This window comes from Tympanuchus pallidicinctus, unplaced genomic scaffold, assembly GCF_026119805.1.
Source record: "Tympanuchus pallidicinctus isolate F22 unplaced genomic scaffold, pur_lepc_1.0 scaffold12, whole genome shotgun sequence".
NCBI lineage: Eukaryota > Metazoa > Chordata > Aves > Galliformes > Phasianidae > Tympanuchus > Tympanuchus pallidicinctus.
This window is the reverse complement of record NW_026294637.1, coordinates 16,632,755-16,655,125: the sequence shown is the minus strand read 5'-3', so window position 1 is coordinate 16,655,125 and position 22,371 is coordinate 16,632,755. Positions and strand designations below refer to the sequence as shown.

Below are 22,371 nucleotides of genomic sequence, written 5' to 3'. Positions count from 1 at the left end.
CTAATTACGCATATAATAAGAATATTCAAGTCAGTAAGGGGTGAGATTCTATTTTGCTCTGATCATATCAGTTAGATCAATGCTGTTAGGTTATTATTATTTTCAAAGGAGAAAAAAGAGACAAGGAAAAAATATGAAAAGAAGCATAAAGGAAGTCAAGAGAAAGGAAAAAAATAGAGGGGTGGTGCAAGAGCCACAGCAAGTATAGTTAGAATAAGAAAAGAGGAGACGGAATAGGAATTCTGATTAGCTTACTTCACACCTTGGATCACACAAATGAAGAGCAGAGAACATCACCATGTCAGAAATAACTCAAATCTGTACCACCATGAAGTGAGGGTAGCTCCACTAAGATCTGAAAGCTATTCTAATTTACACAGCTGGGAATACTGTCCGTGGACTTCAGCCCTCATCATGGATTCTTATCCAACAGCAGCAGATACGTATCAGGTCATGCTGAAGTAACCAAACTAAATGGTAGTTACACTTTTCTTTCAAGCCCCTTCTTTATGTAATTTCCTCATTTATACTATGGAAAACAGTTTGATTTCCAAAACACCCCTGTCAGCAGTTTTTTCCTCTTGGCGTTTATTTTATTCACCTGAATCCCCCAAGGCTGATCTTCCCCTGCAGATGGACCTAATTAATCTCTCCAACAGTGTCACTAAGACAAAAGAAAGTAATATATGTACAGATGGGACCAGGGCACTTCATCATCCATCCAAATAAGTGACCAGTAATGTGACCAAAACTATCCCCTTGAGGTTATTGACTGACCACTGTGAAGCCATACAAGGCTCAGGGTAAACAATAAATTTTATTTACTAAGGTGGTACCCCAAAAAAAGAATGGCTTAAAGAAGGGTATAATAAATTATTTCTGACATGAATAAATTATACAACTGGAAGGCAAATTGCCATCGTAAATTTATCTGCCAAATTAATTTACCATGGACCTCCAGCATGACAAAGGGTGAAATGTAATACGAATGTATTCAGTGGTGTCTTGTATTTTCTACTGCACTCTCATTAACAGTTGAAAGAATACCCGCTAATTCCAAGCTGAAATGCTCTTGAGATTTCAGACTGCTTCAAATGATGTTTTGGGGATGCTCCTGTCCAGACAAGAACATCCACTGCAAAAAAGATTATGAAGATCTCTTTAAGCAGTAAAGTCATTATTACCTGCTCACAGGCAACCTAAGGAAGACTAGGCTAGTGGAGCAGAGGGTCAGAGGCTGCTGTGAGTGGCAGCTTTTTGCACAGGCTGATGTACAGGAGTGCTCTGAAGCCCCAGTCTGTCTCCTGGGCTCACCAGGTGGGGTCATACTGCTCTGATGACTCTCTAAGAAAGAAAATCAAGCCTTCTTCAAATCAAGTAAGGTTCTGCATGTGTGCACCACAGTCAGGAACAAGGTTGCTGTTCCCTTTTTTAAATAAAAAGTCATACGGTGTTTCAAATAGAAGCCTCTGAATGTGCTCTTGAGTCAGGAAATAGGTAGAGATACTGATAAGGTCACTCTGAAAATCCAGCCTCCCTGTTGAGCTGTGTTGAGGTTCTGTCCATATGTGGCCACAGAAATAACTGAGCAAGGATAGGGAAGTGAGAGCAGTGCTCTGCACGTTACGTAGCCTTGATGTATTTCAGCTTGTGACACTGTTGGTTTGGTGGTTAGACTGCAAATATCCCCATCATCACTAATGCTGAGAAGTTGTTTTCTCATGAAGAAGTCATCATGGCATTAGAAATCGGTGATGTTCACAGGGGCTTTCAGAAGCCCTGTAGTTCTCTTTTGCTTAACAAAAGGTATTAGTAAAGCTGTAGCTGTCAATATAAAAGCAATCAAACTGCGTCAATTCCTCTCTAAAGAAGACTCAGGTCTATTAAGATTTAGTCAGGCAGATGGACCAAACTGATGCATGGATTACGTTAGATATTGGAGTCTCTTAAAGGATCTTTGTCTCTGGGGATAGAGGACCATGTTATTCTTTATCTGACTGTCTAGAAGAAGAATGAGTGAATTCAAAGGAGCATATTTCCATTTAGGTCTGGACTGAACTCCCAACAGGGCCATGTCCTGAAGCTATAGAGGCCCTAACATTTGCACAATCCCAGATTTTACTCTGGTGCTCTGACCTTTGGGTGTATGTTAAATTCAAAAGCTTTTTACTACATCTGGCAGACAAAAATAAAGAAAAAAGAAATTAGCATTCCACGTAAATTAGAACCAGGAAACAGGAATCTCATCTGTTAATTCAATTTAGAATTCCAAATGTGTTATCAAAAGTTTTCCATCAGCCTACCTCAAAACAGTCATAAGTCTAAGGGTTTGGAGTAATCCCTACCAGCACAAGGAGCCGTTCCAGTGAAGATACATCAGTTTATGTCAGAAGACATGGTCCAGTAAGATGTAAGCTATAGGTGTTGTAACTTGTATCCATCTTCCCCTCATCTTTGTTTTGCACTGCTAAACTTTGCTTAGAAAACAACCTTGAGTACTACTGCTCCTTCCATTGTTAACCCTCTGACCTTCTAAACTAAGATCATTTGCTCTTTCTAATTCAGGAGGTTTCTGGGGCTTATTAACTAAACAGGCCAACTAAACTGTTCCCAACTGAAACCAGCATCACTGACAAGGAGGTCATTGTTTCCCAGGCTTCCTCTCTAGCAGTAGATCTGTGGATTTCAGACTGAAAAGGAATAATGCAGACATTCTTTGTCTACACATTATCTGGGGAGCATCAAGATAACTCGAGCCACTTCCTCATCATTAAAGACTTGAAGGGTCATCTCCAGGGACCCAGGTGGTTACAGCCAGTTTTAAAACCTGGATGCTGATATTTGTAGGAAACTGTACGAGGTACCTAAATTAAAGAAGCTGTCTTCACAATTAATAATCGTTTAAGCTTGCAGTGATTGCAGTGGAAGAGTGCTTAGCACATGGCTGAATAGCAGTGCTTTTATTTACAAGTCTCACTATGCACTTAAAAGACCAGCTGAATGCAATCACATTTGCACATATTCTTTAGGTAAGACATAGCAAGTCTGACGTTCTGAGTGGTTGTGGCCACATTTGCACATGATGAACAAAGTTCTTAAAAGATGCTGTATTCAGACTTGAAAAATCATGGATTCTAACATGTAAACTTACAGTGGTGCTTGTGAAGAAATACCTGGTTTTGAAAATTCTTTCAATTTTCTTTAGGGAAGACACAGCAAGTCTGATGTTCTGAGTGGTTGTGAGGGTTGAGAGATCTTTTCACTGGAAAACCAGAAATTCTAGCTGAGATAAAGACCTTGCTGCAAGGGGTTTCAGACTTTTAGGAACAGCAGGCGTATTTGTGCTAAAAGATTACATGAATGTCAAAATAAGTCGCTTTCAATAGAATGTGCCTCATGTTTCTTGAGAATCCCTTCCTCAAAAGAGTCCACTCACAATCTAAGAAATCTCCATCCTGCATGCCTCAAAATATCTTTGTACCCCTCTTACTTTTAAGATAATGGGAGTAAATTTACTGGAGTATGAAAGAGACTGTAGTTTCCATGAGCACCACCTAGTGCAGAGCATGGCTCGTGCAACATGCAGCCTCTTCCATCTGCATCACAGATGCATTCAATCTTCAGCAGTTTCCTATGGGCAACATCCATCAATAATGTTAAATGGAAAAAACATGGGAGGAGGACACATATTTTGTCCTTCATTTGTAATCTCGAGGTATGAACCCCCAAAGTAGGAGTTACTGTAATTGCAGAGGTAGCACAACTAAATTCAGGGGGATGCTTTCATAAAAGCTGACACCCAACCAATACAGAGATTATTAACGATATTAAAGGGGCACAGCGTTAAAGGGAATTGCTGAACTTTGAACTCAGCTGTGCTGATGTAACCTCTCTTTTTCTGGGCAGAGAGGACAGAAAAAGAGGACACAAAGAAGTTGCAAGAATGCAAATTTAAGCTCCTAAGTCATTTAGTTTCTTTCAAATGTTTCAGCTTTTATTTTAGTATAATGCTGCCTCTCCTTGCAAAATAGACCAACATCTTTGCAGTTCATAAATCTAAACAACAAGCCTTAACCACAGATCTCAGAACAAAAAGTTGAAATCTTCCCTTTTACCATTAATTGTTGTGTCAGTGAACAAAGAGCATTCTCCTCATCTGAACTCAGTATCTGCCACCAATGTCAGATGGCTACGGCTTTCCAACTCATGCAAAGTGATACTTTTTTAATATAAAAAAGGCATTATTCTATCACATAGACTGTGACCAGGCATATGAAGTTTATAAAATGAGAACTGGCATTATATGAACACTTCAAAAATACCAAACTAAGTCTACATCAGAATATGTTCAATAATTCAGTGTAAACAGACTATATCATAAAACAAAACACTTTTTTTTTCCAACTAGGTATTGTTTTTAAATATTGCATTCAAAAAGCACTCCAAGGATTAAGGGCCCCGTTACGCCAGGTGCTATGGATCTAATTGCCTACTTTTCTTCACTCATTAATAATTGTGAATGATATTTTCTTGGCACAAATAAATCAATGTAAATATCTGGGCTACAAACCTAAGCAGAATTTCTAAAGAGAAATGTAGCCTACATGCCAGGGACATAACTCACCACAGTTGGAAACGAGCAAATAGAAGTGTATTAATTCTGATTTTCCTTAATGAGCCATGACAGAAAGTCACTAAGCTGAACCTAACTTTCTTTAATGAGAGGAGTTCTGCCCATAGTATCACCGATTTTGAATGGACACCTCTCATGTGTTTTTCTGGTTTCTGAAATTATGTGGTCTAAATTCATTGTGGCATGAGTAATGGTAACAAAAACAGGCTTGGACTGAGCAAAATACAGAGAGACTTCCTTCCAGAAGAAAGAAGTGCTCCAGAAGCAAGATAGCTAGGGAGGCTGGCTGTGATCTAAAATAAAAGGAAATAGATAGTAAAGATCAGGGCAGCAGACCACGTTCAGGAGCTTGTTGTGCTTCAAAAGTCTGAACTCACTGTCTGTTAAGAAAAAAATAAGCGTGGCTGAGAAATCCAGCAACTCAGTGGCCAGATTACTGACGCTGAAGGTTTGACTGGAACCAATGATCTTTCAGCAGGAAAGGTTCTGGAGAAAAATATATCAAAGCACTTGACTCACCAAGGACTTCTGTGGACTGTGAGAGAAGTGTGGCACAGCACTATGGCAATTGATCTGTGAGATGACAAGTAACACTGGTGCCAGATGTATGAGCCGCATCTGCACATGAAAAACCAAGAGGAAAAAGCATTGATCAGTGGAAGGAACTAAGAACAGGACCAGCTTCAGCATTTTGATTCAGCCACAGGGAATGGCAATCTCTTGGTGAGGGGCTCATGGCTGGATTGTGACGGCAGCAACAAATATTTTTACTACTGTTATTTGTGTGAGAGATTTGCTGATGATTTCAAGATATCATAGTTCCAGAAACAGCATTTGCCTTTGGGAAATAGACTAAGCACAGCTTAACAAGGAAACATTTACACTGAGCTATTATGGATGTAAAAAAACAAGATTAACCATGCTTTTTAAGGTAAACTGTGTATAAGCTCCTGACTTGCTGCTGTTGAAACAGACCTTCACTCTGCTGATTTATTTATTGCTTAAGAAAGACATTGCCTGCAGCTGTGATTAGACAGAATATACTTTCACGGTGATCTCTAATGCACTTCCCATGTTTTTAGTCTAATGACTGTGACAGACTGGTTTGCTGCTGGCTACAGATTTCAAATGTTGTTTTGTCTGACAGTTCCAAAGGGCTTAGTTGTACCAAACACACATGCAGCATGTAGCGTGACACTGACTTTATCCCACAGCTCTAATTGCTTGCGGTTGGTAGAAAGCCCATAAATATAGGCAATGTACTACTGGCATAAGCCATCATCTCACACAGTGAAAATGATTCAAATAGTCCTTTCAGCTAGCACACATTCAAATGGAGTCCCCAAGCTTGGAAAAGGCTAGGCAAAGAAAGAAGTGTAGTATGTAACCAGTTATCCTGTATCAAGGGAACAGCTCTGTACAGTCAGCTCTGAAGTGTCACTCCTTCCTGTGGACCCTGTGACATTAGTTATATCTGACAAGAAGAGTAGGTAGGCACCATGCTAAATATGACACAGTCTCAAAATATCAAGAAAAAAGAGATAGGAGCAGAAAGGAGAAGTGACACACTGAAAATACAAATAGGCAACAGAGTATGTATGTGGAACTCATTGAAGCAGGCATGTTTCCTGAAGCAGCAATCCAGAGTGCATACAGAACCTGGAACTTCATCCTCAGGACGGACCTTGGCTCTTACCAATAACCTCCATTAGTAAGTTGGGGGGGAAAGAAAAAAAAAGAATCCACACCATGCTCTCACCATTGTAAAGATGTACCAAAAGTGAAAGGTAAATAACAGTAGGTAAGGCAGCTGGAACTCATACAGCCCTAATAAAACATATTGACACTCCTGAACATTGTATCCAGAAGGCCATTTACTGCTGCTCATCAAATGCCCAATAGCAGCAGGCCAACACTGATTGCAGTACATTAAAATTGTTTGTTTACCAGCCTTGTGCACAAGTAGCAACAAAAGAGAGGTCGTTCACTTGTGACATCACTGCTTGTTTTGGAGCAGCTCTGCTCGATTGACTGTTCATTGTCTGTACGTAGCACGTGGTGTGGTAAGAGATGAGACTGTGAGGACAGCACTGTGTGCATGTGCAGAAAGATGATGGGAATGGTAGAACTTAATTTACAAGCTCTCAGGCACACAAGCCAACTATTGGAGTTGTAAGTTCTTGGCTTTTCTCCCAGGCTAAGTGGTTCACTCACAGGATAAAAGTTGATCTTGGAATTTTATCAGAAGAATATAAAGAAAATTCACTTCCCCTAATCTTAAACATAGAAAGAATGGTAGGAATTTATGCTTTAAAAATGAAATAAGCTGAATAATATGTTTACGTGAGACCAATATATAATTTAAAGGAAGAGACAAATCATATCTGTCTGATTTTCTAACAAATTCCTGGAAGTGTAAAGAATTGCAGTAAATACATTCCTTTAACATACTTTTCAACTTCTTTATTCTGTGGGTTGTAGCATCCAGTATATTGACATTTTCTTCAAATTCTTTTTGGAACCAGCTCTGCTCTGCTGGCTGCAGTTTGGAGATGAAAGGGAAAACTTGTAGGTTTTAACCAGGACTGTACACTGCCCCTATGATCATCCATAAGCACGCAGTAACAGTGTCACAGCATTTAACTTAAACATTCCAATCTTATTTCCTTACTAAAGCTACAATGTAAAGAAGATAATTTTCAGAAGTAAGAAGTCACAGACCTGCAGGAAGAATCCACGCAGCACCTATTTCTGTGTTCATCTTATTCCTTGAAATTGGTATGGTCTTTTGCCAGCTCCATCTCACCAGGAGGGAATATTTACAGCGATGGCATGACAGACAGCTCAGATGTTCAAGTGAGATGCCAGACTTGGAACTTTGTCGTAGAGAAAAACAAGCAACCACCAGAAATGAAATTGTAAGAATCCTTGGGATATCCCCAGCTGGGCAGGAAAGCACACTGAGAGCAAGTCTGTGGGTCAGGAACAAAAAATAAAGGGGACTAATGCACCTGCCCAGTTCCAGAGGAACACCAGCGGTGTAGAGCACTGCAGGGGCAACGTGGCAGAAATAGATTTCCACTGCAAATGCTAATATGTTCTGCTGCTTTAGGAAATCATTGTTTGTTTTTCATCACTTCAGACAGTTCTAGAGATCTCCCATGAGAACAGATGCTGCTGTATTGATGGCTAAGGACTTACCAGTCAAAATGCACGTTCCTTTCAATATACACTTCTGTACACAGCACCTCCTCACCATTTTCCCCACAAGAAACAGAACTGTGCAGTCCTACATAACTAGAATAATCATACTTTATCTACAAGATTGATTCCACTGTTAAGCAAGCTTTAATAAAAGGCAGGGTTTTACCTGGAGCATTATGAAAATTGAGCAATTTGACATATTAAAACTATGTGAAAGCTTTCTAAATTAGCTCGTGATGCAGTATTGTAGTTGTCACCGGCTATGAGTTATTTGATTATGCAAATTACCCGCAGTTTATTACCCCAGTTATATTAAGGGAGGAGCTGAGGGATGTTACAGCAGTCAGGGTGTCCATGCACTGGCATCTGTTTACTTGTAATGCATGTTAACACGTCAATGCATCTGTTCTTGTTATTCTTTCAGGAAGACACTGATTTTGAAGTCAAGCCAACATTTCATCTGGAGATTATTTATTATCCAGTAATAATCTGGGAAAGATTCTCCTACCCTTTCTCAGAATGGATCGTAGGCAAACTTTCAAGTCTGCCCACTGAAACCAACTAGAATACTCCAGCAGTAACACAGTGCTGTGTGTGACAAAAGAGAAGCCAACTTTGGCACTCGATTGTTGCTACTGTGATTATTGCAGAACCTGTTACACGAGTGACAGATGACAAAAGGGCCAGAGCTCTTAGCTATTAGCTTCCTACAGTGTGTTAGCTATAAAGGTCTTTGGAGTTAAGTATGAGTTAATTGTCTTCCCATGATAAAGATGTGAAACAGAAGAGTCTGGGCAAATGAGTCAGAAGAATGGTTATAAGCAAAAGCAAATCATCAAGGCAGAAAAATGAATATTGTAGTAGCTTAATTAGACTCCACAAGCTTTAGAGACAGGTGTATAATTATGATCCTGATGATGATTGCTCCCCTCTGTCACTGCAGGTCCCATAGAGCAAGGTGCAGCCATGTAATGGGTAGCAGAGAGCTCTGCTCCTGTGCATTCTTCCCTCTGTCTTCCCCCCCATCTCTCCTCTCCAGCTGAACACACTCAAGTGTTGGTTCCCTGGGGCTCAGTGCTTGCACATTCTGTTCAGCTTGTCTCCTCTTGTCTCAGACAAGTGACCTGCACCAGCTAGACCTCACCACAGAGAAGCAGGTAGAAGGAAGACAGCAGCAGCAGTCTCAGGAAGTTCAGATCCGCTTTACTAATCAAAGCAGTCCAACGAGGCTTACAGCAATTTGCTGGAAAGTCAGCCACCAAAACACTTGGAAGGACCTGAGACTGTTTTCTCAAGAGATTTAATTCCTCCAAGGGCAGAGCCTCTCTTCAGTGCCTCACACCTCCTGCTTGGAAACATCAGAACGCTGGGCAGCTGTCACATCAGATTTTGTCACAGTGCCCTAATGCAGGAAGACTGGAAAGTGACCCAATTCATGCTTAAAAAAAAAAGGAAGCAACAATAAAAAGAATTTGTGCAGACACCAGTACGTAGATGGCAAAGCAGATTGTCTTCACCCAGCAAGTTGAGATCTTTTTAAAGGAGATCAATTGTGAAATCCTTACAGACTCACTGTACAACAAATGGATTCCGTCCTGCTTTTGGAGGAAATCTAGCTCTTAAATTCAATATATCGCTTGCTAAACGCAATCAAAAAGCCTTCCGCGTCAGTCTTAGGCAATATGTTCCGCTGAAACCCGTAATTACAATCTGCTTCTCTTTAAATTAGCACCTTACCAGCAATGCTACAACATTTCCATTAACACGTGCAACAAGCCCAGGAGCATCCCTTCTCCAGAACAGCAGCTGGTCTCGCTGTGATTTGCTCAGGGGAGACTTGTATGCACACAGCATAACTGCCCAAGGCAGATGCTGTCACTTCCACAGTTAGGCTGAACATGACTACGTTCCAGCTTTCCAGGACTAAAGGTTTCAAAGCCAGTCTGCAGTTCACATGAAATGGCCTTTTCAGCTTTTGTGCACCACCCCCCATTTTATGCATGTTACTCCCTTCCCTGGAAGCTGAAACCCGGCACAGAAGGCAGCGTGCAGAAACAGCAGGTGAGTGATGTTTGATTTTTTTGAAATATCCCAGCTGTATTTATGGTGGCTCTAGCACTTCAAATAATGATCTTTCAATCACTGCCAGTACCCAAAACGTGATCTAGGATTAGTAAATGAGAGCTAATGACTGCACTTGGCTAAATTTGTATTGCAAGGGCCTAAAAGATCACCTTCTTCATTCCTGACTGCAGAAGTTGGGGTCAGTTGGCAAACATTTTCCTGGCTGAGGTGTTGTTACAGAAATGCTGTACATCCCTCCATTAAGAAACACTGAGAGCTGTAGCTAGCTGGGTCACAAGCCAAACACAGCTCAGCACAGCAGCACAGACTTGCAACTTTCAAATAAATGCAGAAGGTACAAACTCCTGAGAGGAGCAAAGACCACCTGCCTAACACTTGCCAAACGTGCTGCAATGGCCACATCTAGGGACTCCTCACCCTTAGCACCTCTAAGCCTACTCCTGAGCTAGCAGGTTCAATGGGGCTAACACTATAAAGGGATACATCACGTGGGACCTACGCAGTGATCAATTCATATATAACATCTATGATTTCTCCATGCCATGCTTCCACTTCTCTCACTAGCACATCACTAAACACAGGCAGTCATCACACTGGAATTCTGGTTTTTTTTTTCATTATATGAAGCACCTATGAGTGGTACAATGCCAGGTGTGAACAAAGCAGTCATGATGGGAGCTCACAACAGAGGAAAGCACAGAGCACACCATGAGGTATTTACAGATGGAGTGCATAGAGCACTGCAACGTGTGCTCAGGACCTGGTAAAATCTGTAAGCCAAGAAAACCTGCTCTCACTGCACAGAAATAGTATGATGTAGCACCACTGCAAAATGGGCTTCCACAGCATACAGACAACAAAAAGATTTAGTGAATGTACATTATCTCATTGAAGCACCCGTCCAGCGGTAGCTGAATGTAATGTTTGATGGTGTGCCATGCTTAGTCCTCCTCCCATTGACTTCCACAGGAGCCAGGGCATGCAGAGCACTGGCATTTATCCTCCAGTGTAGCTCCTCTGAGTAAGATTAATACCATCAGTTTGACTCACAAGGGTCTGGGAGCCAAGCAAACAAACTGAGGAAGAATAAGGCATTCTCTCAAGGAGGTTGGGACACGAAAGAGGTTGCCCAGCAGAGTCATCAAAGCAAACAGCATGAATGGAACAGTGTTGATGAAGACAGAAGTGGCATTGAAGGCTGCAGTAACAAAGAGAGGCAGTGACATGAAGATAAGTGGTAAAGTAATTGGCTGGTTGAGCCAAGTGAGGGTCCATGTAGCCTGCCTGCCAGTAAACCATGCCAATGGATACCAGGCATCGGAGATCCAAGTGTCCGTTATGTAAATACATTCTAGACAGTGACACAAAAATATAGGAATGAACACTAAGTCCAACTTCTGGAAATATTCTGAACATATCTAAGCTAATTACTTCAAGCCTGCTTTCCATCAGCTGCCAATAGATGAAGGGGACTGATTTGAGTTTTCTTACTAATTATTCTCAACAGTCAGAGTTGCATTCTCCACATCTGATTTTCATATTAAAAAGATTGTTAGAGTTACAGAGATGCTACAGTGCCAGGTTAGTTTTCAGCTCTTCTCTCCAATAAAAAGTAGGTTTCAAACCCATTCAAGCAGCTAACTGGACTGTTACCTTATAAAGAGAATCCATGAGGAGTATAAAATCAGTAACATTTTACAAACAAATACCCTAAGATTGGAACCATCATGTCTTTATCTGTAATGAACTGTGAAAAACTTGGTCAGGCAGAGAACAAATTCATGGAATTGAGGATGTTCCACAGCAGGTGAGGAAAACTCCTCTTCTCCTCCCTGTCCCTCAGCTCAATCCCGATAAACGAACACCAGATGTTTCTTTTATCATACTTGATTTTTATATACTCATTCAACATTTCAGGCTCATGGGGATCTCTAAGAAACTCTCTCTGACCCACCTCTCCCCCCAACAAAAAACAACAACAAAAAACAACAGAGAAGCTACAAGAGAGAACAAAATCAATAATAACATATAGTAATTCTGATTAAGCACAGCGAATACTTGAAGGAAGAACTGAAGTTTCCCAACAAGGAGGAAGAGAAGACAAAGTGAGAGCAATGGCTGGAGTCAGTTATCATAAACACTATGACCTGGAGATTGAAAGGCCTGTAATTACATCTAAACATTCTGGCGGCTCTTCAGGCAATGGTGGGGATAAGGTTGCTTCTGAGGAGGAAGTCTAGTTTTTAGGATTTATTGGCTTAATTAGCTGTTTTACTTTCCTCTTTTCTTCCCAGAAGAAGCTGTTTAGTCACTCCAATCTCTCTGCTCACCTCATTCATTTTAAAGGAAAGTGCTTTCCAGGCCAAACTGTCCTCTTGCCATTACCCTACAAAGATAATTTGGGGTAGAACAGCAGAGTGCTGGTCAGAGAGATTTGTACCTGCAAGTGCTAAGCATTATTTTCATTCCTGTTTGGCTCAGTTCTGGCAGCTTTGATTTTCTTTTCCTCTATTGGCTGTCTAAAGAACTCACTGCTTATTGAATGAGTGTATGGAAAGGCTTTCTTCCTTGCTAGAGAAGCAAGTCAGCATTTAAGTGCAAGCCTAAAACAGTGTCAGCGTGTAGGTACACAACTGGACTCATTTCAAAAGTGGAACTGTAGATTGCAATTAAGATCTTACTGCCTGTGACTCTTGCTTTTCTCTTTAGTGTTGTGACCGTAACATGCTACAGTGCTGATGGGTGGATTATACATGCTCATACACAGCAATTAGACAGGTCAACACAGTGGGAAAGGTGTTACAACAACAGTGTGATGATGCAAGGACCAGCACAACAGAAAGGTGCTATGAAGGAAGGGAAGAAAATTGCTCACCTGTATCAGAAGACTCCAGGTTCACAGGGAAAAACTCCACCAAGGGGGATCTCCAGGAAGAGATCCTTCCCCAGTGGCAGTCAGCCCTTCAATGGGGTCTAAGAGAGGTGCAGCCAGGCTCCACTCCTGCTCACACAGCTGCATTGCCTTCACCTGTGCTCCCAGGGCTGACGGGTCCTTCCCACAGGTCTCCATCAGTGGGGCAGGCCGGGACTCAGCAGTTCCCATATAACTGTCTTTCAAGGAAAAGTGTATGTTCTGTGTGTAACTGTCTTTGTGGAACTTGATGAAGGGGACAAGTGCTTGAAATGCATGAACAAACTGCAAATACAGTTCCAATTCACTCCCAGGAAAACAATCTCTCAGCAGCTTCCTAGGGCCACGTTGGGCAATGTAAGTAGAGGAATCTTGCCGCAACTGTCCCTAACACAGTAACAGTCAGCTGATTAACGTGTCTCTGTGAACGCCAACCCTTTGCCACCACAAGGAGCGGAGATTGTCTTGATGCTGCTGCCCCACAACGGGCAGACGGTGTAAATCCGCATGCTGACTCCGAGCTCTTTGTTTCCGCAGTGCCTGCAGGCACTACAGTTTCTACACAGAGCCCTATTGTGGAAAACCAAACCTGAAATCCATGGATCAGCCCCGAAAGGCACCTGTCATCCATTCCAACCCTATGATGGCAGTGGTGTTACAGTCATTTCCAAGGTGACCACGTTGTTCCATCCTCAAGTCATCTCTTATGCTTTCCCACTATCTGCCACTGATAACTTCAAATACCGCTATCACTTTTCTCATCCCCGCTACTCACTGGATTATTTACTATGGACGAGGCAGAGGAGCTGATGTGGCTGACAACAGTTGAGTGCTGTAGTGCTCATCTAAGTGCAGAGCAGAAACCCACAGTTAATTAACTGTATTACCTTTATGCTGTAGGGAGGTTTGGTTGACCTTGAGATCTTGATAAATTTGGCTTTTGAGAAAGGCTGGGCAAGTGTTGAATGGTGAATCCTGGTGTGAGTTATGAGCTGAGGTCATATAAATACAACGTTCTGACCGCAGCCCCAGAGCTGCTATGCGGTGAGCCAGCGGCCCGCGGCGAGGCGGGCTTGGGGCTGACGGAAACAGCCGGGATGACACTGAAGTGCGCTACAGTTATGTCCACGCCGTCCAAAAAATGCTTTAGGACAGCTGCAAGGCCAGCGGGCGGTTTCTCGCGTACCGTTGGCTGTCTCGGTGTGACCAACTGAGGAACCTGCGAAGAGCACAGCGCAACGCAGCGGCTGAGCACAGACCCGCCCGCTCAGCCTCTCGGCTCCCACAGCCGCCCCGTGAGGGAGGCGCGCGCTGACCGTTAGGGCGCGAGGAGCAGCGCTCAGCGGCACCACACGGCGGCGCTCTATGGTCGAGGCGTGGAAGAAGGCCGCGGGATGGGGCGCTCTTGCCGCGCTCTCTGTGGTACGTGACCTCATCAGTCTGCGACGGCGGCGACAGCCGTGGCGACCGGAAGCTGTGTGTGTGTGGGCACGGCACGGTACTGTAACGGCGCGCCGTGACGGGGGTGAATGCGGCAGCGATCCGGGTGGGCCGCGCGGGGTGAGGCGGGCGGGGTGTGACAGGAGGGCCCCTCGGGCCTTTATCCGTGCGTGTCGCGCCTAATGGATGTTCTCCTTCCAGAGCGTTCCTGCTAAGGTCGCTTCCTCGCAGACATGACCACACAGGTAAATCGAAACATGGCGTTACTCAAACTGATCGCTACTCGGATGGATTTTTAGGCTGTTTATGCGTAATACCAATTGTTTTTTCTTTCTAGTATGGTATTCTCTTCAAGCAAGAACAAGGTGAGAAGGCACTAACTTGTACTTCTTAATTCTGGCTTCCTCGGGTGTTGTAGAACAGATTTGTCACTGAGATCATTAGGGGTGTCCATGTTATGTGTACATGAGAGCAGATTTTCAGCAGCAGACAAAATAGCTGTTGTGTTCAGAGCAATGAGAGCTGGGTGTTGCTGCTGCACAGCAGGCAGCTCTTCCTGACCAGCAACAGGGCGACTTGTTTTGCTGATTGGACTCTCATGCATTCTGAAGCTGTCCTGGGAAAGGTGTACAGGCACTGTGGCTGCAGTGGTGTGTTCCTGCAGCAGCAGGTGCAGTAGACTTAGGATCAGAGCCACCATGATTTCTGCCTGATAAAACTTCCTTCTGTAAAATTTTCTACTAGGATGCAGATATTGGGACATGCAGTCTTAAAATGGTAAGACAACACACACAGGAAGAGTAATTTCCTGTTTTCATCTCCTTGCTGGGGGGGAAGGATCTGTTTTGTTTTTAACAAAGTACTTCAAGATGCAATAGAGCTTCCAATCTGCTGGGAGTAACTGCTGTAAAAATTAACATGCTTAAAGTTTGTCTTGTTGGATGATTCTTGTGTCTTCATCAGATAGCTTGCAGGAGATGGACAGTATAACCTTAGCTCTTTTAGTACACCTAAGGGCTATTAAACAACTTACATGGTAATTAATGCTAATTAGGAGACAGCCCATGAAGTAGCAATATCATATAACTGGAGAGAGAGACAGGGAACAAGATGACAAGGAGAGTAAGCAGTATGAGTAACAATGGCAGGGTTAGGGTATAAGGAAATAAAATAATCAAAAAACAAAACAGAAAAATGGGACGGGACCTCCTGGAGCTCCCAGTCAGAGCTAAAGTCTTGTTGTAAACTAGATAACAACAGAATTATTGCAATTGTATCATTGATTAAGATACAGATATCTATTTGAGAATGGTAATAAAGAAGGGGTCTGCATTGAGATGATGCTCCTCTTGCATTAGGCTTGTTTATTTGGAGCTTTCTGTGTGTAGAATATTGCTTCTGCATGTGCTTAGCAATTCTCCCTTTTGTAGGCACAGTTTATCTGTGTTTGCCTCAGGCATGGAACTGCGTCACATCAAGATGTTCATTGGCCTATCTGCTCTGCAGGAAGTAAAAACTGGTTGCTATCTTACATCAAAAGAAAATACTTCTAGTTTCAATACTTTCATTCTCTTTTAGCTCATGATGATGCCATCTGGTCAGTTGCCTGGGGAAAGAATAAAAAAGATGGTTCTGAAACTGTGATCTCTGGTTCTTTGGATGATCTTGTGAAGGTCTGGAAGTGGTAAGTGAAGTGCTTTGTATTGGATGCTATGAGCAGTTTTAACTCTGGGAAGTAGTTGGTATGGAGTTACAGCAGTCTTAAATTTGCACAGGCTGCAAGGATGTTAGAAATTACATCAGGGAAGGGGTAGCATAGCATACAGCTCTTCTCTTGAGCAGACCTTATCTTTTTCTTTTATAGTGGTAGCATTCTGGGATGCTTTACATTTTTAAGAACACAAACTCTTTTGAAAACACACATCACATTTTCTATGTCTTTTACCACATAGTGGTAGGACTTGTTGCACTTCGAAGCCAAAGAATTAGAAATGCAACTTTTTGAGGTAATGCATGGGGAAGGAATGTGTCTACTGTGAAATGAATAATGGGAGCAAAATAAAAAAAGGAAATGTCATCTTTCTTTCTTATAAAAAGAATAAATCCATAATCCTAATAAATTAGCACTGATGTGTACTACGGCAAAGAATTTTTTCTCTCCCATAAGAAGACAGGTATGTGCTTCACTTTAATTACTTGAGTTGCTGTGTTGTGATATTATAAAAGTGTTTGTCGTTGTTTCATGTTACGGTGGCAGATGAAGACTGTAATGTAAGTACTCATATATTGCTGTGGAATGGTGATACTTAGAAATGCAAAATGAAGTACTTACTTTGCATAAATATGGTAAATAATTAATTTGTTGGTTCTTTCCTTTGAGTACCGTAAACAATTTGTGCATTTCTGTCTTTGCTTTTCACTTAGATTGCCCCCCGGCTGACCGAAATGGAGAACTGTGGGTCGTCTTGTTTGATTGTTCTGTCTGAGGTTTGAGACTGATAAAGTACCCCTCAGCTATTCATAACTTTTTTTTCCCCTCTGACAAAAGGAATGATGAAAAATTGGATCTACAATGGACGTTGGAGGGTCACCAGCTAGGTGTGGTGTCTGTGGATATCAGCCACACGGGTTCCATCGCAGCATCCAGCTCCCTAGACGCCCACATTCGCCTTTGGGATTTAGAAACTGGCAAACAGATCAAGTCAATAGATGCTGGCCCTGGTAAGATACCACTGTTATGCTGTCTGTGTTATGTGTTCTAACACCAGGTGGTAAATACTGGACAATGTATAACTAGAGTACATGAGATGACTGGAATTTTTTCCTAATCTTTCTTGCAAAATCTTAAATTCTTAATGATTTTTACCAACTCATCACAAAGTAGTATTGGACAGTTTCACATTTACACACTATTCATGCTTACACTTGATACATTTTTTGGTAGATACTGTAACAATTGGACAGATCAATATGATGGGAAAAGCTGGTTTACCAGAGGGGTAATGACAAAAGGATTGGCACAATAGAAAGGTGCTATAAAGGAAGGGAAGAAAATTGCTCACCTGTATCAGAAGACTCCAGGTTCACAGGGAAAAGCTCCACCAAGGAGGGATCTCCAGGAAGAGATCCTTCCCCAGTGGCAGTCAGCCCTTCCATGGGGTCTAAGAGAGGTGCAGCCAGGCTCCACTCCTGCTCACACAGCTGCATTGCCTTCACCTGTGCTCCCAGTGCTCCCAGGGCTGACGGGTCCTTCCCACAGGTCTCCATCAGTGGGGCAGGCCGGGACTCAGCAGTTCCCATACAGATACATAAAGCAAAATGGAATCCACCTTGCTCTTACACATATATAAGGATATGTAAAAAAAAAAATCGCAATTCAGACTGGTTATAAAGTCTGAACTTGCTGTTGACATCTAGTTGTGCATTGAATTTGAGCTGTATATGTGATGCTTATTTCTGCAGTACATCCAGGCCTAAAGGAGCAAGTCAATTTACAGTAAAGCTGAAGCCTGTTGATCGATGTTGCATTCTCCAAGTTGAAATGCAGATTATTTCATTCTTGTCTTATTTCAAATATGTCATTGATCCACAGGCAAATCTTTTATTTAGGAACAATTTTTGAGTGCTTCGGGTAATTAATAAATTATTAATAAATTAATAAGCAGGCCTGTAGAAGTGCCTGAATTACATTGTGCCAGGTAAACACATCACCTAACTCTCAGAAGATTTTTTAATTCACTCACAAGGCATGTTGATCCCTGTTACATTCTTTTATCTGCATCTTTCTCCTGTGTTGTCAGTGCTTTGCTAACTGCTAGCATTTCTTTCTTTTACTGGCTTAGTATCTTCTGTCACGAGGAGAAAAGAATTCAGACTTCACTCAGTCTTAATTCTAAACCTGTCGTTACAGGAGGAGCTTCTAAAACCAAGATCTTGGAAGAAAATAGCATTTTTCACTAAACTGAAATAAACGTTTTGTGCTGCACTGCGTTAATTATGTAGAAGGAAGTTAACATTAATGAGCTGGTCCACTGTTACTCAGTGGAGTTTGGAGTATTCATAGTACAAACGTACGCATCCAGAACTGACATCGTTGGATAAGGACCAGCAGAAGTACTCAGATAACTGAATGTTTTGCTGTTGGTTTTTTTTTTTAATACAGTTGATGCTTGGTCCCTGGCTTTTTCACCTGATTCCCAGTTCCTTGCAACAGGAAGTCATGTGGGAAAAGTAAATATTTTCGGTGTTGAAACTGGAAAAAAAGAATATTCTCTGGACACTAGAGGAAAGTTCATCCTTAGCATTGCATATGTAAGAAACACAGTTAATTTCTTACGTGAAATATGTTGTAATATGTTGTCAATCAGATTTTGTTCTTCCTTCAGCTACTTTCTATGTAACGTTGTCAGCCATACTGTCTGACAAGGTGCCAAGAGCACTGGGGAGGTACATAGCAGGAATTCTTACAGCTGTTAAATGCACCCTTCTTGCCTTGTCTTACAGAGCCCAGATGGAAAATACTTAGCCAGTGGAGCAATAGATGGCATTATCAATATTTTTGATATTGCAACTGGAAAACTTTTGCACACGCTAGAAGGTAATGAGTTGTGTATTTGCATTATCTAAGTTATTGTTTCACTCAAGAAAATTGAGGGATTTAACAAGACATTATCAGATAGAACAGCCATGGCATAAGTGATGTTTCTTTTCCGTTAGATCTTATTTATGTAATGTATTCTAACACGTAATATAAACTCAGGCTTGTAGTATAAATGCCTACCTTAAAATGTAACTATTTGCTTCTTGTGTTGTGCAGTTATGTATTGCACAAATGAGGCAAATTGTGCTACTGTGCATGTGATTTTTTTCTTCTCTTTAACGTGTCAGAGAAAACAACTGAACATGTTGTAAAAGATGCACATTTTTAAGATAAATGTGCTTTTAATGTTCATGCAATTGTGTCCAGTGTATAATAGAGCCCAGCAACTTCAAACATGATGAACTCATGTTTGAAAGTATGATGCTCGTCCTATTAGAAAGCAGTGTGAGATCAGAAAATTGTACGTTTTCCTACATTGCTTCTAATTAAGATCCACAGCTGTGAGAACAGGAGGGTGCTTTTGTGTTGGTGTAGACATGCCTCAGCATTCAAAGCTCTGAACTACCTCCAGTTTACACTGTTATGTTTGTTATATGTTTATGTATGTTATATGTTTATTATGTTTATGTATGTTATATGTTATATGTTTACACTGTTTATGTATGTAATATGAAGAAGCAAAAGCAGAGAGGTTGCTTTCTTTTAAAAGTGCTGTTCTGGCATAACTCCGTACTGTTGCTGTCATTAGTAGCTGAAGAGCTACATTGTAAGCCATGAATGCTTCAATTTCAGGTCATGCGATGCCTATTCGTTCACTGACATTTTCTCCAGACTCTCAGTTACTTGTAACGGCTTCAGATGACGGCTACATCAAAATCTACGATGTGTGAGTTGGCATTTTGCAACACATGATAACAGTAAAGTAACTACTTTGGAAGGCCAATGCTGTAATAAATATACCAAACTCTCCACTCTTGGTAATCCTGTCCAGCTCTTGGAGATCACTTTATCTAATAAATAACCTTAGCTTAAGTACTAAAACACAAATCCTCCAGTTTTTACAAAGCACTTAGGTGAATGGCAGCCTTAGCTTGCAAACAAATGACTTTTTTCATATTTGGCCCTGTAAGGAACAGGTTGCTTTGTGTATCTGTCCTGTGTATTATCTTAAACATCTGTACCCAAGAAATGATATTGTATATGACCTTTTTCTCTTGCACTATGCCAACCACCTCAGTGGTCTTTGCTCCCCTACACTTGCACTACTGTGCCTTCTTCATAGAAGTTTTTCAGGTCCAACTGTTTCTTCCACCTATGCATCTTTTTAGTGGCCTCTTTTTAACTCTTGAAATGGAAAAAAAAAAAATTATTTCAACACCATTCTACTTGGATGAAAAAATGTCCAGAAGTCACCCTCTGTAATCTTTCTGTTGAACTGTTAGGAGTACAGTAACACCACAGTATGAGCTGATTGCTTTTTCCCTGGAGGGAAAGAAGGCAAATATTGATGTTATAATTCTGTTTTCTAAATTTGTTCTTTCTACAGACAGCATGCCAACTTGGCTGGCACACTGAGTGGTCATGGATCCTGGGTATTAAATGTAGCATTTTGTCCTGATGATACCCACTTTGTTTCCAGGTACTAACAAATTTAAAATCCTTTATGCTTATTTAAAAAAAAAGGAATTATAAAGAGAGATGGATCATGAAGTAGCTGTGTTTGAACATTCCAGTAACAGGCTGAGGAGACAATCTGCAACATAGTAGCAATTGAACACGGTAAGCCATCCCAGTGCAGGGTAGTTCCCTCAAAGTGAAAAACATCTGAACCTCTAAATGAGCAATTTGATTCTAGAGATCTGAAAAGCTGTATTAAAAAAAAAAAGAAAAAAGTACAATCCAATGTAGTATTGCATGTTGATGTAGTAGAGTAACAACTCTTCAGACAGCTCAGACAAGGTGACCCAGGTTTACATAACATGCATTTCTTTATCTTTGTATCAAGGATCTTGGAAGAATTTTCTGGCTAAAATGGGAACCCTCAATTTTATCTTGCATATACAGGACCAGTGAACTTATTTTATAGGTCACTGGAACCTGCTGGAAGACACGTGTCTTTGTTACTGAACTGCAGTTAATCTATTAATTTAGGTGTTGATCAATATTACCTTTTCAGTTCATCTGATAAAAGTGTGAAAGTTTGGGATGCTGGAACAAGAACCTGCGTTCATACTTTCTTTGACCACCAAGACCAGGTATGTTAGCAACTTAAAACTGTTCTGTCTACTCTTGCTTTAGTCTCCATCTTAACAGGAGAACTTAAGGTGTGCAGTTATCTGCACTCGTGTTTAAAATTAGAACTATAGCTTTGGGATTTGTCTTCATTTTGCTATAATGAAATCCTCAAATTGTTAGTAATTTTTAGATACTTAATATCAAACTAATACTTCAAGGATATAGATAGATGTCTTCCACAACTCATTTTTAGAGGATCAGATGAGGACAATCCCAGATGTCTGAAGGAATTCTTATCAAGCCCTATTGTTTTATCTTTCTCTGTGGTCTTACAACTTCAGACAGCACACAGATGTGTAAGGGGGAACTATTATAAAAGCTTGATAAGCATCCTTGATACTTGAGACTTCATCCTTAAGTGTCTGTACTGTTATTGTAGACTCCTCAAGAGAGCAATGTAAGAGCACATAAATCAAGCTTCTGTGGTCAGGAGGAAAGTAAAGCCTTTTCAGCCAACTAGAGGGCACACTGCTATTAAAAGCAAGAGGTATAACTGAACCAGCTCCAGTGTGGCCTTCCTAAACGATCCCCTTTTGCTTCTTCTAGTCTGTATAACTTGCTGCAAAGACAAATACATTTTTGCCTTACCATCTTCCCTGATAATCTTCCTTATGTCCTGTTTGCAGGTTTGGGGTGTGAAATATAATGGAAGTGGGTCCAAAATTGTGTCTGTTGGAGACGACCAAGAAATCCATATTTATGACTGTCCTGTTTAAGTGTCTTGAGTTAAGTGCTTTGGCATTTCTTAGAAATACTGCAGTCCTTGTATTATTACCTTTTTAATATTAAAAAAGCATTTTAGTAATGCTCAAGAAATGAAATATCATTTGTAAATTCAATACTGTTTAGCATGGGAGAAAGCTTTACTTTTTTAAAAATAAAAGCTACCACTGCAATTAATTTGTGATTTTTGGAGAAACATTTTTAGAAGGATACAGTCATGCAGAATAACTGCTCAGTTAATCTACCACTGGTATTTGTTCCCTGCCTTCACAGAAATAGATGACAGCTAGAAATTGTTGTTCAAGCTGGTCAAACTTATTTTAGGAGAAGGGAAAGTGACAGACATTAGGATATGCTTTACTCATCTTCACGTTGCTCCTGAAAGTGAGAGAGGGTCATTTAAGTTGAACAGCTGTTCCAATAATTGTATGGTGACAGGTGCCTGATCATGGTTTAATCTCAGTAAGGGGCAGTACACCT

At 41.1% G+C, this 22,371-nt stretch overlaps 1 protein-coding gene and 1 long non-coding RNA gene across 4 annotated transcripts; one reads left to right on the top strand and one right to left on the bottom strand.

Moving 5' to 3' along the window:
- Nucleotides 1-1,407: 1,407 nt before the first annotated feature.
- LOC128075112 (uncharacterized) lies at nucleotides 1,408-18,441 on the bottom strand. Its single transcript, XR_008203652.1, has 3 exons — nucleotides 17,336-18,441; nucleotides 5,153-5,251; nucleotides 1,408-2,175 (listed from the first exon to the last, which is right to left on the bottom strand). It is a non-coding gene; the product is annotated as an uncharacterized LOC128075112 (long non-coding RNA).
- On the top strand, nucleotides 14,272-22,068 carry SKIC8 (SKI8 subunit of superkiller complex). 3 transcript variants are annotated; one of them, XM_052671533.1, is made up of 11 exons: nucleotides 14,272-14,331; nucleotides 14,477-14,518; nucleotides 14,611-14,638; nucleotides 15,852-15,957; nucleotides 16,822-16,994; nucleotides 18,436-18,584; nucleotides 18,777-18,870; nucleotides 19,666-19,759; nucleotides 20,420-20,512; nucleotides 21,050-21,128; nucleotides 21,795-22,068. In XM_052671533.1, the coding sequence occupies exons 2-11, from the start codon at nucleotides 14,507-14,509 to the stop codon at nucleotides 21,882-21,884; spliced, it is 918 nt and encodes a 305-aa protein (XP_052527493.1). In that variant the 5' UTR covers nucleotides 14,272-14,331; nucleotides 14,477-14,506; the 3' UTR covers nucleotides 21,885-22,068. The 3 variants fall into 3 exon arrangements, with proteins under 3 accessions (XP_052527493.1, XP_052527492.1, XP_052527494.1); XM_052671532.1 differs by having other exon boundaries at nucleotides 14,290-14,393; nucleotides 14,475-14,518; XM_052671534.1 differs by having other exon boundaries at nucleotides 14,291-14,358; nucleotides 14,475-14,518.
- The last annotated feature ends 303 nt before the right edge of the window (nucleotides 22,069-22,371 follow it).

Coding starts and splice junctions, on each gene's coding strand:
- SKIC8 (XM_052671533.1), top strand. Junction 16,995..18,435: donor GTCAATAGATGCTGGCCCTG/GTAAGATACCAC, acceptor TTTTTAATACAG/TTGATGCTTGGTCCCTGGCT. Junction 19,760..20,419: donor TACATCAAAATCTACGATGT/GTGAGTTGGCAT, acceptor TTCTTTCTACAG/ACAGCATGCCAACTTGGCTG.